The following is a 17,031-nucleotide window of genomic DNA, read 5'->3' on the forward strand; positions in this document are numbered from 1 at the left end:
CGGTCCCAGCAGCTATTTAAGAGCCAGCGGCCAGCGCGTTTCCCTCCCCACCCCGGTCTCTTTTTTCCCCACAAGCCCCTTGCAAAACCTTGATGCAGCATTCAAGCCAAAGACAACCCCCCGCCCCCAGGGGACACAGGCTTCAGTTGCGGGAAACGCCGGTGCTGACGCATCCTTCGGCAGTGCAACAGCCCCAACAGCGCCCGAAGCTCTCCCGGGAAAAAATGAGGCGCCTCAAACATCGGAGCTGGGTTTTGGGCCGCATGCGCGCCCAAGCGACGGGCGCTCGCCTGGCATCGGGGTCTGGCGAGCCCACGGGACCTGCTCGACTCAACCCTTGGCCGCTGCAAAGCGCTCCGAGACTCGGCCCTTCCCGCCCGGAGAGCAGCAAAGGACAGCGGGTTCCTGGGTCGCCTCTGCGGCCGAGGTGCCTGGTTTCACCCTGGCACCCCCACGGCAGCAGGCGGCCTGCGAAACAGGGGGCAGTAACAGGAGGAAAGAGGCCAAGGGGCCTGCGCGGGAAGGGATCGCACCAGGAGAGGTTAACGCCAGAGCTCGGCTCGCCCAACAGCTTCGACGGCTAAAAACACAGGTCAGCTGCGACTTTTATAGCACCCTAAGTAACCGCTGCCATCGCCAAGCCATAACCAGCACGTTAAATAAAACACATTGCCAGTGAGGTCATCTAATAGCCTATTATTTTTTATTTGAACTTTTTACCTTCACCTCTTCCTCTGCGCTGAGTCAGCGCCTTCGCCTGGCACTTTAATTCCTGCCCCATTTGCGAGATTGATACGGGCTCTCCCGGGGAGCGTGGTGAAGCGGAGGCGGGAGCCAGGATTCCCAGATCCTCTCCCTGCCACCGGGACAGGGCGGCTGGCGCTCAGCACGGCGGCAAGAGGCGCGGGGAGCCGTCGCAGCGCAGCCCCGCAGCTCGGGGGGCCCGAAGGACTGGCGCGGAGCGAGGATGCTCTGCGCACTGCTCGGCCGGCAGTGCCGGGACCTCGCAGGCCCAGCTGCTGCGGGCATCGCCTTGTCTTGCGAGACGTCACCTCTCCGGTGAGGAAGTCTTGTTCTCCTGGCAAGGCTCACGGCGTGGGAGAAAGCACTTTCGCAGGCACCGTTAGCGCACGGGCAACTCAATGCAGAGCCCAAGGCAAGAGGCTGCTGAGGTCTCCTCCGAGGGTATTTACCGGCCTCCGGAGCACAGAGCCTTTGTGAGGATGAGGAGGAAGCAACAGTGCCAAGAAGGCTAAGGGATGGCTCCTGCAAAGCCAGGAGGGGACGGATGTGTTCGGTCCCTCCCAGCCTCGGGGACCAATCCATCGCCCACGTCCTCCCCGACCCTGCTGCCGGCAGAGCAGACCCAGACACAGGAGCATGCGTCTAGCCAACACCCTTTTATTAAAAACAGTTACAAAAAGTTACAGGTTACAATATTTATATACAACCCAGAAACCTCTCGCAGACCTTAAACCTCTGGTTTTACAGTGTTTCGGGGACCGCGCTGCCAAGGGTACCCAGGAGCAGGGCCCACGCCTGCCGCACGACAAGGGAGGCTAACGACAGCACGCGGCTCGCGCACCTCCACTGCGCGCCCGAGGACGTGCCGCGGGTTCGGACCCAGAAGGAAACGGTACTTCAGATGCACACAGCGGGGAGAGAGCGGTCTCCTTTCCCACTAACTTCCCGTGCAAGAAAAAGGCAATTCTGCCGCCCTCGCACCCCGCCGCAGCCTCGATTTAGAGGGGCTCAGCTGAACCTCGCAGGAGCAGTGGAGAAAGGAAAGGGAAGTGACCGGGATCCCCTCTCGGCTAGCCAGACTCAGGCTTTTAAACCTGGAGGAAAATGCACTGCCCCATGCTGTACCCTTCCCCAAGCCCAGCTCCCTTCGGCTGGGGGAAAGCCAGGAAACCAGCTCCCGAGCAGGAGGCCAACACACCGGATGGACACGCGCCGCATCTGCGTAGAAACACGGGCGCTGGTTTTTGGAGGAGCTGGGACTTTGCATCCAACATTGGGGATCCTTGAGGCAAGAGCTGGCTTCAAAATCTAACACAGCTACGATAATGCATTTCACTGTGGAGACGGGAGAGCCGTATGCTCGTGTCTCCCTCCTAGAGTTGCTCCGTCTAAAGCAGCATCGGTACCTGCAGAGGGGATGGGGATGCAGCGCACAGTGGGCTGCTACAGGTACGCTCCATCACTGTAATAAGATAAGAAGATATATGGGGTCTGCTGAAGGGAAGAGGCAGAAGCAGGAACAAACCTTCCTTCCCTCATTAGGGAGCGCTGACCGTTCCACCTCTCTCCCAGGGCCTGAGCAGAAGACCAAGAACAGCATCGTTCCCTGTGACAGCAGGCGACAGGGGAGAGGGACGAGATAAGGCGTCCAGAGCTCCTTCACGGGGAAGCCCCAAAGCAGGGAAGGAGGAGGTCGCAATGCTTGGCAAAGGCAGGCTGCAGGGAGAGCTTGATGCAACATGGCCTACGAACCACAGAGGAAGCGGCAGGGAGCTGCACGGCCCTAACTTTGGGAAGAAGAACAGGCTGGGATCTAACCACTGCCCACCAGAGAAAGCATAGAAGGGCTCAGCAAGAACAGGAGCTTTTGCAGTCCTCCATCCCTCCTGGTGGCTTCAGGAGAGAGCCTGGCAGAGGCCTGGCACTGAACATCATATCCTCACCTCTAAAGACAGTAACGCTACGGGGAGACCTTGGGGCTGAGTGAGCACAGACCTGCTCGCGGGTCAGACCTGGGGCCAGGCACTGAGCTGCCCAGGCCAACTGGCCCAAGAAGAACACCCGGCCTGTGGCACGCATGGGCCAGCGCTCCTCCCTACCAGCAAGGGCACGGAGGAGGGGCAGCTCAGAGGGACGGGCTGGGGGACACGCAGCACATCCCCTGGCTGAATCCCACCACCACCAGCAGCTACAGGGGTATGAGGGCCCCACTGAGAGTCTGGCCCAGTTCTGAAAAGAAACAAAACCCAGCAATTCCTCAGCCCCACTTCCATGAGAGCAACTCAGACTGCCCACATCGGGATGTAGGGCCTGCTACATGCCAGCCACCGCTGGGGAAGCGATTCCGGTCCACACCTGGGAGGTGAAGGGAGTTAGGCAATTTCTGCTCTAATAACCAGCTGCAACTGTGCTGAGATGCTACCTGAACCTCAGCTAGGGGAGAACATCTAAATTAGGGACTGTTTCTCTCAGCTCTGTTGTTCTTCCCAAAGCAATGGGGCCTTGCTGGAGACCCTGCAGGCCAAGAAGGACCATCAGGGCCTTCACAGTCCACCTGTGTCACTGCCTGAGTTGCTGCAAGTGAGACAGAGAAACTATCAACAGTTGCTTTTGTCCAGGAGGCCAGAGACAAAAACTGACTCTTCTGCTTTTCTTCTTAAAACATCCAACGTGCAAACTAGCTAAAAAGAATATTTTCACCTATTGCTTTTGATCTTCCCTGCATCAAGTCCCTGCAATCAGGGAGAAACTCGTGGGGAGCCCTGCATGCTTGTAAGTACTGTTGGGGCACCCTTAGGTGCCATCTTAGCAGCACCTAGGTCACTCCCAAGCCTTGATCCCTACATATGAGCTTGCTGGAGATGCACTGGAAGCTCAGCAGCAAGGGAAGGACAGCTTGTCCTAGCCTGCAAAAGGACTTGCCCTCCCCAGTAATTACGATGCCTTTTACCATTCTCCATCCCACCACGACTCCTGCCCTGGAAGGCTGCGAGTCTTCCCATGGCTCTGGGAGCCTGATTTGTCACAGCCACACTGTCCCCTGTGTCACTACTACGTGCACTAGCCAGGGGCTCCCTGAGGTCTGCGCAAGGTCTGACACTTGTGGCTTCTCCCTGTTCCAGCTGCTGCAGAACTGGGATGACAGCACTCACCAGAAAGACCATCTGGGTCATAGTAACTGGGATCTCCCCTGACCCCAAGTGATTCCTAAGCCTGCTGCTCCCACCGCACCCTCTCAGAGACAGCCTCTCTCTCTCAGCTCTGGCTTTTTCCTCTGCTGTGAGTCCGTACTAGGATCTCTTTCCAGATGGCTTGATCCTTGACTCTCACTATCCCCTGCTTGTCATTCTTACACCAGCTCCCATTCACTTCATAGCTTCCTGCCCTGCTTTCTTCCATTTCCCCCTTCTCCAAACACTGAGAGAAGCTATCTGCTTTGGAATACGGAGGCAGTTAAAGTTGTATTTGAAAAAAAGAGACCTGCCTTTAACTGAACCAGAAAGATCCTTCTGTACGTATCCAACCTATCTCTAAAAGCTTCTCCTAGGAACCAAGAAGTTTCTCTCTGGTTGCACTATCCAAAACTGTCTTGCCATGCCTACAAGGCAACTGCTGTATCACAGAGTATTCCTCAGGTGGAGTCAAAAGGATCTGAGAGCCTCTACCTGGACGCAGGGACCTGCGAGCAGTGAGCTGGTGCCGTTCAGCTGTGCCAGCAGCAGTCCTTAAGTCCCATAGATACCTGTGAGTGCATGGGGAATCTGGGGTAGCATGCTGCCGCGTACAGGTGGACAGTGTTACTCTGAGCATTTATTGCACTGCTTCAAAGAGGTGGAGGAGGAACAGGAGAGAGAAGAAAGCGCAAGTCATCGTTTCACTTTAGCATCTTCTTTGATCTTCCAGACCATCAGCTCCATGCAAGCTCTGGCATCCTCGCTAGAGTCGTGCCCTTCGACTGGAGATAGAAAGACAAGGACCACAGTTAACACCTCAGCCTAACGAGCCCCTATGCCACTGAAGGGCCACCTGTACAAAACCACAGATGGAGGCTTCCCAAAGTCCTGTCTGACACTACTGGCCCAGCTGCTCACTTGCCCCTTTGCCGCTGCGAGTACAGGCACAGCTGTGGGGCACGCAGTGAGCCAGTAGGAGACTTAAAGTAAAAGAGTTTCCACTAAGCACGTTTTTGCTGGGCTTCATTCTGAACCCGCTCCCTTGTTTAAATAAGGAATGAAATGCTGCTACTCCACAGGCCTTGAGGCTAAGGAGTAGCTCGGTCAGAGGCCTCAACTTCATCAGCAGTATGTTTACAATGCGTTCAAGGAAGGTAGAAAGGAACATGCCATGCTTCAAACGGAAATGTCAAGCTCAGTTTGCCAGAGAGAGAAGGGAGGGCATGCCACGGCCTTGACACAGCTGTCCCTGGCCTTCTCGCACCACCTCCATGTCCCCACCTAGCACAAAGAGGGAAGATGGAAGTACTGCAGGCCCTCACAGCAAAGGCTTCAAACTAAATAGGTCCGTGGCAAAGATTTCATATGCTGTCCCATTCACAGCTACTGGCAGACACTATGCAAAATAAAGCTCAAGAGGGACAGATGGGGCTTGGAGGAGAACAGAGAGGGAGGGAGGTCTAAGGAACCTGCATCCAAGTGGGATGGGAAGCGAGACTCTCACTCTCAGCTTCTCCTTTTTCTCACCGTTGTCCTGGATGATGCGCTTGAGGTAGTCTGCCATCAGCGTCCGGAGAGCCCGTTTGTAAGGCAAACCCAGCCGATGGGGAAAGACGATTGCAGTATCCACCACTGTGCCATGGATAAGCTGGAGGGAGGGAACAGGAAAGAAGCACGCTTATTTTCCCTCTCCCATTCCTTGGGATTAACCATGCTACAGCAATCTTCCGGTCAGCCTTTCAGGCTCTGTGTAATGCTATCACGAAGCTCCAATCCAACCAGTCTTGCAAGAAGCTCTGAGTCAAAGATGACTCCCCCTTAAAGGATATGTGCACACCTACTTCCCAATGCTCTGCTAGCCAGCATAGCTGCCCTCAAAGCCCTGGCTACCCTATACAAAGTAGCAGAAATCCAAGGCTTACTCAATTCTTATAACTCAAACGATAGGTCTGAGTTATAACAGGATAGATTAATCCTTAGTACCTTGGCCTGGAGAAGATGGCACACTTCTGAGGGTACCTACCACAATGGAAAACAAAGCCAAGGACCCAGTGACCACACAAAACTTGTTACACCCTTTCAACAGCTTCTCAGGATGCGGACTTAAGCAGAAAGCACATAAGAATCAAAACTGTACTTGACACACTGTACATCACACTGCCTAGTGTACATCACCGTGGGAGCAGATTTTTGCTTTTTCTAGGGAAAAAGTCTAACCTTTGAGATGCAAACCAACCCCAAAAATTCCAGCCAGAGTCTGTCAGCAATTAGAGTCAACAGGAAGTTTTTAACCAACACTGGCTTAGCAAGCACAGGATGAAATGAGTCAAGCAGATCTCATACTTCTGAGTGTAAGGAACTACAAAGCGGATGGGCGGGAAGTCCTGGCCAGTCCCACGTTTGGGTCCAACTGGCTGGGCCCACAGTGGAGGCAAGAGGTTTGCAGTCCTCTAGGTATGAAGTGTCATCATTCTGGAGGTGCTAAGGATGCTGAACAAGTTAACATGCTACCTATCCTGTACCAAGGGGTCCTGTGGGGCCACACACAACCAGAGCTCTCCCAAATGCCACAGTCAACAAAGCACACAAACATAGAGTAAAACGGGTATTATCTTCCCCTTAATCCTAATTTCTTACTCTTGAGCTAAAATGAGATTAATTCTCTGTTGGCCAAGAACGTGTGTTCAGTGGGAGCTGAAGGAACTTGGGTGAAAGCAAATCCACGTGGTGAGTTTAGGACCACAGTGCAGTATCTGTATCTCTGACTGAAGAATTGCTCTGAGTCTCAACACAAAGTGACAGGATAATCCAGTCTCCTCATCTGCCTTGACTCTTTCCGGGCACCAGCTAATGTTGCGTGACAATTCATAACTTCAGCGTTAATAGTTTCATAGCCCAGATCCGTAAATGCCTTAGAACAGCTGCAGTTTAACAGAAACAACCTGCTATGCTCTTTGGAGTGTAAAACTGCCAACATTATGGATAATCTCTCCTAGACTGCAGTCAACTTTGGCACCCACCCAGGCACAATGATAATTACTTATGTAGATCAGGAAGACTGAAGAAACAGGATAATATAGCCTTAAATAAAAACTGAAATGCTATCACCGTTTGAAGCTTGCCATGGCCATTAGCGACATGTCGTCTTTACTGCCACCATCTTCAGACATTACAACTTGACATGCCACTGCCTGTCACGCTCTGCTATATTGCTCTCGGGTTTGTTCTCTTGGCAGCGTCTGCCATGCTAAGAGAAAAATCATGCCTCTAAGAGGCCAACAGTCATCTTGTGCTGATAAAACTGTAAATAATTTTTTTATGATGATGATGAACTCTCCGAGTTGCTGGGATAAAGGGTGCCACGGAGAGGTAAAGCGCTTTGCAGACATTAAAACCTTCTGCTTCCAAACTGCTGCTGAGAGTTGGCAGCTGCAACTTCCTTATCAAAGAAGCTGCCTGATAAAGAATAGCTGGAGGAAGTTCTGCATTGTGAGCGTAGACTAAAGACTCAACTGCCTGCTGCACACTTTCTTGGTGACCCCAGAAAAGCCCGCTGGGATTTGCGTTCCAAGCGCAAGGGGAGAGCACAGCCCTTCCTCACAGGGCAGCAGAGATGGCCGAGGGATGTTCAGACTAGACTGACAAGGGTCAGGCAGGAAAAAAGACAGATGAAAGGTCAAAATGGCTTGATCAAAGTAATACCACAAATCACAGCAAACTAGGCAGAAAACCTCACTTGGAGAAGACAGGTGTTTTAAAATTAGAAACCACAGATAATTATCTCCACTGGCAAAGAAAAAGAGCTTTGTCCCATTTCTAAAACAGTTTCCCTGGACATCCAGATGGCAGAGAGATCCCTGAGCCTACCTTGTGCAGTCCCTGACCTCCTGGCTGAGCACACCTTCGCAGCAGCCAAAGGATGCTGACACCAGTGACACCTATAGCTCTTCACTATACAGAGAGCTGTTACCAGCAAATGTTTTGAGATCAGTCCTTACAACCAGTCCCTCTCTATTCATCCTTCACAGCCATCCCTGGAGAGGGCTGTCTCACTGGACACCAGCAGTCGCTATAAGCTGAGGTGAGACCGCAAGTACCGCACACACCACCCAGTCCCCCTGCTCTTCCAGCTGTACCTCACAGGCAGCTTCCCACTGGCTCGTAGACAAGACAGTCCTACTGTGCCCTTCTAGCTTTTGGAAATAAAACACTTTCTAAATTAAAAGGAGGCACATAACAGACATCAGCATGAGAAAGGACTAGAGGAAGATGTAAATGCAAGACATGCAAGTTACCTTTAGTGCAAATAAGTCGCTCTCCAAGCTGTGCCCTATCAATATGGTATCTGCGCTGAACATGTTCAATAGGACGGCTTGGACGTCCCGCAGGGTGATGCTAGTGTTCTCCAGGTCCTCCTCTGTCACTCCTGAGAATCTGCAGTGCAAGAGCAGCAAGGAGGGTTTCCTTCACTAAAGGAACACCTCCAGGGCTCTGTTGTTATCAGAGGTCACCCAAAAAGTTTCAGCCGTTAGGAAGGGCTAATCACTGGGGTCTCAGCAAACGTTCCCCAGCAGTTCCCCCTAATTTCCTGATTCTAAGCAAAAGACCTCTGACCCAAGGAAGGCTGTCCTTACCTGGTGTTATAGTCCACCACCTTGGTGTCCGGTTTGACAAAAGTGTCATATACCACTTTCAGGTCAGAGTTGATCACAGTTACTCTTGTCAGCTCCAGTCCTTGCTTAGTGTAACACTGCAAGCAACACACCAGACATGAAGAGAAGTGCCTGCCAACCACAGCACAGTCCTCAGCATGGTATCTACAGGACTATTCACCACAGCGCTTCAGCTCCCAAAATGCAATAGGTCTAGTGTAGTAGGGCCGGTCAACATACACAGTTTAATATTGGCCAGTTAGCTATCATTCTTCAAGGGTACATGTGATTCCCAAACGAAGCACATGTTGGCAAAACTAATTAATAAGGTTTTATTAAAGTTAACAGAACCTCTACCTTTTAGAGTCCACAACAACATAAGGACACACACATAGAGTTCAGGACTGGTCACTGTGAGCACTGGTTCTCCATACAAGCAGCCTGGATCACACCTTTCCCATGGGCGACAGGTAAGGAGTAAGGTCCCCTTCAGGCCATAGCAGTTTTTTTTCTACCCTCTGCAAGCTTCCTACCTTTTGGAATGAAGATGGTAGGGAGACAGAGTTTCCCTTCAGACATTTGTACTGCACCTTCAGCCTTCCTCCAAGCCTTATTTTGCCTGTGCATTGCCTCTGCCATTAGGATTTGTAGTTCCAGGACTCACCATTTCACAGTCTAATGCATAGATTCCAGGATAACCATCAGTTGTAGGCAACTTCTCAAAAGTCTTCACAAAGCCATCAAGGCTCTCCTTCCGCCCATCGTGAACATGTTGCTTTAAGGGAAATAGGCACATCGGTTGGCAGCAGGAACAAGACTACATAAACTTCTATTTCAGCAAAACCTCCAACTCAAATGAAATTTCTTTTCCTTTTTTTAATCATTTCTAGAGCTTAATGAGGAATAAAGTTCACCTGGTAACAAGTCTGAGAAGTTCACCACAATGGCAAAAATAGCCACAAGTGACCCCATTTCCAAAGACAAGTCAGAGCTAGTGGCATCGCACTGACAGCTCACAGAGGAGCAACATATCTTACATCTAGGGACTAGGAGATGGAGATCTCGAATAACTTTCAACTTTCAATTCAGACTAGAGTTACTCTGGGAAGGCTCGCATTGCAATCTTGTATGGATTTACTACAGCTTCTGGGTCATGGTTTAGACTGTGGACAAGACATCTTGGTGCAGGATGCTAATCTTTAACCTCCCTGTTTGAGCACAGTTAGCATCATGTGTATCATAACCCAGAGATGGCAAGAGAAAGTCTAGTGTAATGAAGTACAAGAAAACATCAATGCATGTAGACACTGCAAATAAAAGCCGCTGCATTCCAAAACCAGACAGTTCACAGACAAACAAGAGCGACTGCCTTCTAGCACTTGAGGCAATAAATGGAGACTATTTCTAACCACTTCTCATTATTCCCTGCTCTAGGGTCAACAAGATTCAGTACCAAAACACTCCCTGAGCTAGCAGGGGAACTCAGGGAGTGGTTTTGGGAGTGGCTTAAACCAATGCAAGACTAAGTCACTGTTGCAACAGGCACTCCTACTCTCCTCTCCTCCACAGCCACAGATCCCACCCTGTGCTTGCACTGGTACTACTTGATCAGTCTGAAAATCTTCTTTTAGAGGGAGTTTTAAACTGGATCATTGCACTGATCCGATTACCCTCACCACTGTACCAGTGCGGAACCAGGAACACATGATAGAGAGCAAGGCAAAGGTCTGGAATGTCCCTTTGTCTGTTAACATGGTTTGAGGAGAAACTAAAACTGCTGCACCACACCCAGAAGATTCACTATCTCTTCCTCATTCCCCAGTGGGTTTTTTAATACCCTTTTAAAGTTTTTCTATCTCTAAGTATTAACACAGTTGCTCTCAATCACACCAGTTGCTGTGCACAGCCTCTCTCATCATGCTTCTCACAAATCTCACCCTACAAGGGATCACATTGTACTTGGCATCATCTCAGGACAGGAAGGCTGGAGAAATGAGGAACAGAAGTACTTGTAAGCTGAAACCTGAAGGTGGAAGGATAACCAAAGCAGGGATTTACATATTTTCCTGTACAGGTTATTACTGCAGGTACAGCCAGACTACAGAGAACCGCATCATTTGAAGTTAACTGGGCAGCTGGGCAAACAAGGAGTCCGATCTCTCCCTGAATCCAAAGTCAGCACTGCTCAAAGGCTGCGCGGGTCATTGCTGCCCAGGAGTAAGAGGCCACACCAGACAATTTTGCATCCAAACCCTTGAATCTGATTGTTTTGCTAAACAAATAGATAGAGCAGATGACAAAGCCAACAGATAGTAAATGTTTCTCTCTCTTTCAGCTTGATCCCTTTCCTCTCTCTGCAAGGCAATATAACAGAATGGCAGAGGGAAAAAAAAAACAGGTGTTGTGCCAGAACAGCTGATGCTCAGCAACCCTCTGATTCTTCCTGAGAGAAGGGCAGAAAAGTTGCTTCTGTTTTTCAGGAGAGAGAAAGAACCAGAGCAGTTATTACAAACAACAGTAGTCCCGCACTCCTAGCTCTTGGGCAGCTGTAGGTATATGCATGGCTCTGTTCTGCCATCTCCTGCCACACTTGCTAACTGCAGCATAACCCTAACAGGCACATCTCAAATATATTTGAAAGGAAATAAAAAAGGAAAAGACTTAGAAGTGCGCTTCTAACCAACCACAGATATACTCACCTAAGAGTGTCATGATTTTACATACTTGCTGTTTTCAATGCCCTCCTTCAAAGCTGAAGAACACTGCACTCTCCTACTAGCCCAAACATCCCAATTCTCATTTCAGATTCACATCCTGAGCAGGCTGGGTATTCCAATCTTAATTCTACCATCACAGGATGCTGTGAAACTCACTCATTTGGATGAGAAAACCAAACAAACCAGGATGGAGTGATCTGTAGCAGTACAACAGCAAGTAGGAGGCAGATGTGAAAGGATGCCGGAGCCCTGGAGCACTGGCAGCACGCTTCATCAAGTAATAGGCTATTAGAGAGATTGTATATTTCTTAAAAGGCCGTGGGGTTTTATGGTCTACAACAGCTACGCAAAAACATGCAGAGAAGTCATGTTTTTATAGCCCCATCAATTTCTTCTGACTTCCCTGCTCAATGTGTTTTGGAACACTGATTAAAAAGAGATTCTAATTCCAAATGAAAAAGTAATAGGAAAAGTAGCAACCTGTCTGATCCCTATCTGTACTTCAGACTGGGCAATTCAGGCCTTTAGGGCATACATGCTGACAGTCCTTCCTATTTTGACAAACCTTGAGTTTTGCTCCAGAATTCACTTCCTAGCTCTAGCATCTGACCAGGACAAGAAGGACACACATCTCCAGAACCTACGGTCAGCCTTGCTGGCCCCATACTGCCCTAGGTCTTCTAAAGAGTGGGACAAGAAAGTATCTTATATCACTCTGGATCCCATTTCACTGGACATGACTCCTTTAGATTCCCTTTCACTTGGCTCTGCAGCATGTTGCTCTCCCCTTTGTAGCAGCTGCTGAACATAAAAATGCCACTGAAACAAGTGACCAGGCCCAAAGACCTATTGGAGAGACAAGAGAAGATCGTTCCCTTCAGTTAATGGTTTGAGACAGCATTAATGATGCCAGGCTAGGAATTCAATTCTCAGTTGCCTGTAGCAGGAAAAAAAAACAAAAACAAAAAACCCCACCACCTGTACAAAGGTATCAGAGCAACCTGCTCCATCAAAGGGCCAGAACTCAATTCCTAAGCAGGTTTTTCATGCTGCTTTCCAATCCTGGGATCCTTTTCCCACCCAGGAGAAGCAACATTTATGGATTACAACAGGCTTCTCGGACTGTTCCTCTCTTCAATACAAAGGGCATGCAATAAACAGAGAACTAAGGAAGGATTCAACATACAGCAGAAACTTACTTTAGCATGGGTATCTGGGAAAGAAAAGGATGGGAAAAATGTATTTATACACTGGACTCAAAGCCTCAAGTCTGCTCTCTAAAAAGAAACTCCCTATTTCTCACTTCTTCAATGTTCTCCCAAAGCCACCTGCATCTGAGCTTTTGCCGGGCAGCTTAATACATAGGCTTTTGCTCAGAAGAAATGAAACCACCTCACTCCAGACAGCTGATGCTCCTCCTTCCAGCCACACACTGAATTTTCCTACCTTTGCATAGCTGAATACATTTAAGATGTACCTGTTTTTCCCTTAAGGGGAGCCACCATTCTTTTAAAGATTTAAACAATGATCGCACATCCATCATCAGTGCAACAGAGGACAAATGTCATTGAGAATAAAAAGGTGTTGCTCAATTACTTACTTTAGCAACCTGGCAGCCTGGTGAACCCACAGCTCCTGAGCAGCAGCTGTAATGAGTTTCCCATCCACCTGGCACTGAAAGAGCAAGAGACAAGAGTCAAAGAGAGGAGGCCTATCAACAAGAGACCTAAACTTCAACTCACAAGCACATACTTATGCTGAATGAGCACAGCAACAATAATGTGTCAGACGAAGGGAATGAATAATTATGATTCACATGCAGTCATCTAAAGTGTTTAAAGCTCTCCAATTCAGCCAAACAAAAACTCCAGAAACTACCTACCAGCCACAGTGCAGCAGAGCAGAGCAGTTCAACTGATCTACCCACCACAGCAGATTCACTGACCACAGATGCTTTGTTGGAAGACTCCAGCAAGGTTCAAATTAGGACTTGCTGCAAATGAATTCAACCAAATCTCTCAGGCAGCAACAGAAGCCTAGTGTTCACAAACCAGGGTCCTAATAAGACTTTTCTTTCAGTGGCCACAAAAATGTTTTGGGAGCTTATTTTTATCTTTACTTGTTTTTAAACTGAAAGATCAACAACCTCTGCTCCAGCCCCGTATTCACATTTTTGGCACCACACTACTATCCCGCAACCTCTTTTTGTATGGCTATGTTACAAGGAGCTGGGCCACCCACTGACAAAACTGGGAACTGCCACAACACATGAGTTTGACAAGGTCCAAGAGCCACAAAAGGCTCCAGGGTAACTCAAAGGATACGTAGCCTTGATGTTCAGAGCCAGAAAACAGCCAATACACAACTGAGCGAGCCTCTTTTGAAGAAACCTACCCCTCTGCTTGCGTAGCCTTCCCCAGTGATGGACACATTCTTCTTTGCGAATGCAGTTACCAGAGGCTGAGACCATGTACTCCGTGCCACAGCGGCAACAAATCCTGCAGGAGGCTTTCAAAGAAAAGAGGAAGAAGAATCACATCACTGGAAATCCTGTTCCCATTAAATTTGGCCAAAACATAATAAATAAATCAGTCTTGCTTAAGTCCCAAACACTGGTGAAATTTGCAAATAAAACTTTTGCTTTTAAAAAGGATGCCAACCATTGTTTCAAACTCCCATGGAGATTCAGCAACCCCTCTGAAAATGCAGTCTTCTGTGGCTCAGTTTGCACCCTGAATCACTTCTTGGAGGCAAATCAAAGGCTCCCTAATGCTTCTTTGCTGTCGGAGGTGATGTTGCACACAGCTCACATATTCTGCAATATTTTTCCATCTGCAGCAAGTTACATTGTACTTCAACATAGTTATTAAAAAAAAAAAAACCCACAGGATAAATAAGTAATTGTTTGGACACTAAAAGCTAATGAGGTTTGATTTCCAGGGGATTCATGCCTTGTCACTTCTAAGTGGTGTGTGAGTCCTTCCTGGGCATAGCTTTTCTGTAAGGATTCTCTAGCCTCTAAAAATGGGATCGTTTACAGACCAGTAAGCCCTCTGAGAGAGCAACTATGGATTACTCCCTCTTCCCTTTGAAACCTTGGCTCTTACCAGTGAGGCAGAAGTTGGATAACTGGATCAAGAAGAGAGAAGTCACGCATACCTTAGGATAAGTCTCACAACTCCAAGAGGGCTGTCCAGCCCTGACACAAAAGAGTAGAGTATCAGGGTACCACTGACTCCCACTACTCACCAGTTACTACACTCCCACCTCCCCTTGACTCAGTGTTTTGTCTGAGCGTGTTCTGATGCTCTTTGCCACCTCAAGATTTTGCAACACCACCCCAAAGATTAGTCACACCTTTTAGTACTAAAGTCCTGGAAATGGAACAGGGAACTCTGTCTTGTCTGTGCCACTTGCTCCTATTCACGTGGGAACACAACTCCTTTTGGCTGAACTTCACACCACGGAACATTGCCAGGTACTTAAACATGAAGATGATGTGATTTATTCTCCTTGATTGTAGCCAGCACTTGGAAAAACAAGCTCTAGTCTTTGAATACTGAGCAAGAAGTAAACCTTGTACAGCCTCTGAAAGGATGCACGCCCAAAATTGCCTCAGTTTCACTGTGAAAAATTAGCCTGAGAGCACACTGCCAAGTCAGGGGTAGCTCTGTCTAACACCAGCATTGCCCATTTTCATCTGCTGACCACTGTCACACAGCATGTTGCAACAACCTTAACAACAGACTAGAAATAGCTTCAGTTAAACAAGCACAAAACCAAAAGATCCTGTAACATCTGCAAGAAACTACAGAAACAGGACCAGGAACGTTATCTCAGAATTGTATAAAGGAGATGGCTGGTTAACTGCAGAAAAGGGCTCTAACAAATACAGTACTTGATAGTGTTAATGCAAGAAAGCTTTAGTACAGGTTGCTTCAGCAACCACAGGACAAATGTAGACACAAGGTGTTAACATGGATGAGCACTTAACACACTTTAGCAAGTTCTCTCCAAAGAGATGCTCAGAGAAGCCTGGCAAGACACCTCAAAATCTATCCTTTGCTCCTTTAAGTATGTGTTTTATCCCTACTGCATCACAGCCTGTTCTCATCAGCGTTTAGAAAGCGTAACTGCTGCTAGAGAACTTCAGGAGAAAATGAAATAAAACAAAATAAATAAAAAGGAAAAGAAAGGAAAGAAAAGAAAAGAAAAAAAGAAACAGACAGACAGACAGACAGGTAAAGACCCCACCAGGTCCAAGGATTTGGGATTATTTCATCCAGCCACAAAAAGAGTTTTTGGAAATTATTTGGCCCAGCGCCATCAAGCGACCAAGCTGGAAACCGCACAATCCAAAAACAGCACTGCAAGACACACTGGCAAACCAGCCTGGCCCGATGTCCTTCTACATCACACCGTAACAGCAGTTCATATGCACAGAGCCCCTAAAAAAAAAAAAAAAAAAAATGCTCCCCTCAGGAGGGCATCACTAGAAGCTGAACGGGAGCCTCTCAATTTTCCCTGCAGCAGCAGCATATAGCATCTGGGTTAGTGTAACAAACTCAAGATTTTGACTGAGGGAGAAGTCCTAAAATCTGCACTGAGCAACCCATAAAATGCAAGCCCTCAAAGGGAGTGGTCAAAGACCATTTGTCTAGGGAGGCAGCCTGACCAAGTCCTGTTCTTTGGCAGCAATTATAAACCTCATTCAGTCTCACAGCCTTACATACCACGAACTATAAACTGAGTGTCAAAAATACATTCTCATGACATGCAAACTGAAGGAACTTGTCCTCCAGGAAGTCAGAAGACTTCTACAGCCAAACTCCTCTGTGTCAGGCTGGCTTGCATAGACACTGGTCACAACCCAGCGAGACCCATCACAACAGGGGCAAATGACTCCATGCTGAGACCAATAATGTCATTATGGGAAAAGACTGGTTACAAGTGGGACAGGCATGTCCAGCTGTAACACGTCTAGCAAACCTTGCAGAATGAAGTAGCCAGCAGAGCTTACAGTCAATAGTTTTCTTTTCCTCTACAGTGAAGAGGACAGCACGGCCTGGCTTCTCTGGGTGAGGCATTGGGTAACCATTTTCCTTTAGCTGCTCCTCAGTCATGAGATATTCCTTTAATCGCCGGTACAAAGCGGCTCCTGCAGACATCAAAGACAACGCTGAAGCCAGACCACAGAAGCAGGTAGCATTTCTCCTACCATGTTCTGCCTTATCAAGCTTTCTGGAGGAAGTCCCACTACTCTGAACTTGCTTTCATTGCCTTTGTTCAGTATTGACACGGAGATAGGTGCTGAGGCAACGTTTTTCATATCTGGTCATTGATGAACAAACTGGTTTTTAAAGCCTTCAACAACCAGCATTAAGTCGGTATGTTTGGAAAACCCAGCCGAAGTGAATTCCTCCAAAGGATCCATCTTCAGGCCTTTTTGTTACAAACATGAGACATTTCCTATTTTATTTTTTTCAATGCTTTAACTAATAAGCTGTAACACAGACCAAAGAATAGCCCTCAGAGGCCACCCACAGCTAGTTAAAAATCTCGTCATCAGGTGCTTTTTCCTGCTGTTGATTTCAAGCTGTTCATTTCATTCCATTCCACAGCGTAATTATAATTTCTTACACCCTGCTCAATATCTCTGCTCCAGCCTCTACGTTAAACCCCTCCAATATAACCGTGTACTCTTTGATGTTGCTTAGCTGAGCTATGCAGGCTCTTTTAAGCTTT

At 48.3% G+C, this 17,031-nt stretch overlaps 1 protein-coding gene across 2 annotated transcripts in view; it reads right to left on the reverse strand.

The window, feature by feature from the left end:
* Nucleotides 1-1,381: 1,381 nt before the first annotated feature.
* REXO1 (RNA exonuclease 1 homolog) overlaps nucleotides 1,382-17,031 on the reverse strand; it is a 44,444-nt gene continuing 28,794 nt past the window's right edge. The window contains exons 9-16 of one of the 2 annotated variants that reach the window (XM_062596274.1): nucleotides 16,307-16,444; nucleotides 13,681-13,794; nucleotides 12,887-12,960; nucleotides 9,234-9,344; nucleotides 8,552-8,667; nucleotides 8,213-8,351; nucleotides 5,445-5,565; nucleotides 1,382-4,699 (exon numbers count right to left, since the gene is read on the reverse strand). In XM_062596274.1, the coding sequence (XP_062452258.1) occupies nucleotides 4,611-4,699; nucleotides 5,445-5,565; nucleotides 8,213-8,351; nucleotides 8,552-8,667; nucleotides 9,234-9,344; nucleotides 12,887-12,960; nucleotides 13,681-13,794; nucleotides 16,307-16,444 (902 nt within the window). In that variant the 3' untranslated portion in view covers nucleotides 1,382-4,610. Of the gene's footprint in view, nucleotides 4,700-5,444; nucleotides 5,566-8,212; nucleotides 8,352-8,551; nucleotides 8,668-9,233; nucleotides 9,345-11,474; nucleotides 11,572-12,886; nucleotides 12,961-13,680; nucleotides 13,795-16,306; nucleotides 16,445-17,031 lie in introns of those variants that run through there. The other variant, XM_062596275.1, reaches the window with a different exon arrangement.

This window comes from Rhea pennata, chromosome 27, assembly GCF_028389875.1.
Source record: "Rhea pennata isolate bPtePen1 chromosome 27, bPtePen1.pri, whole genome shotgun sequence".
NCBI classification, from domain to species: Eukaryota; Metazoa; Chordata; class Aves; order Rheiformes; family Rheidae; genus Rhea; species Rhea pennata.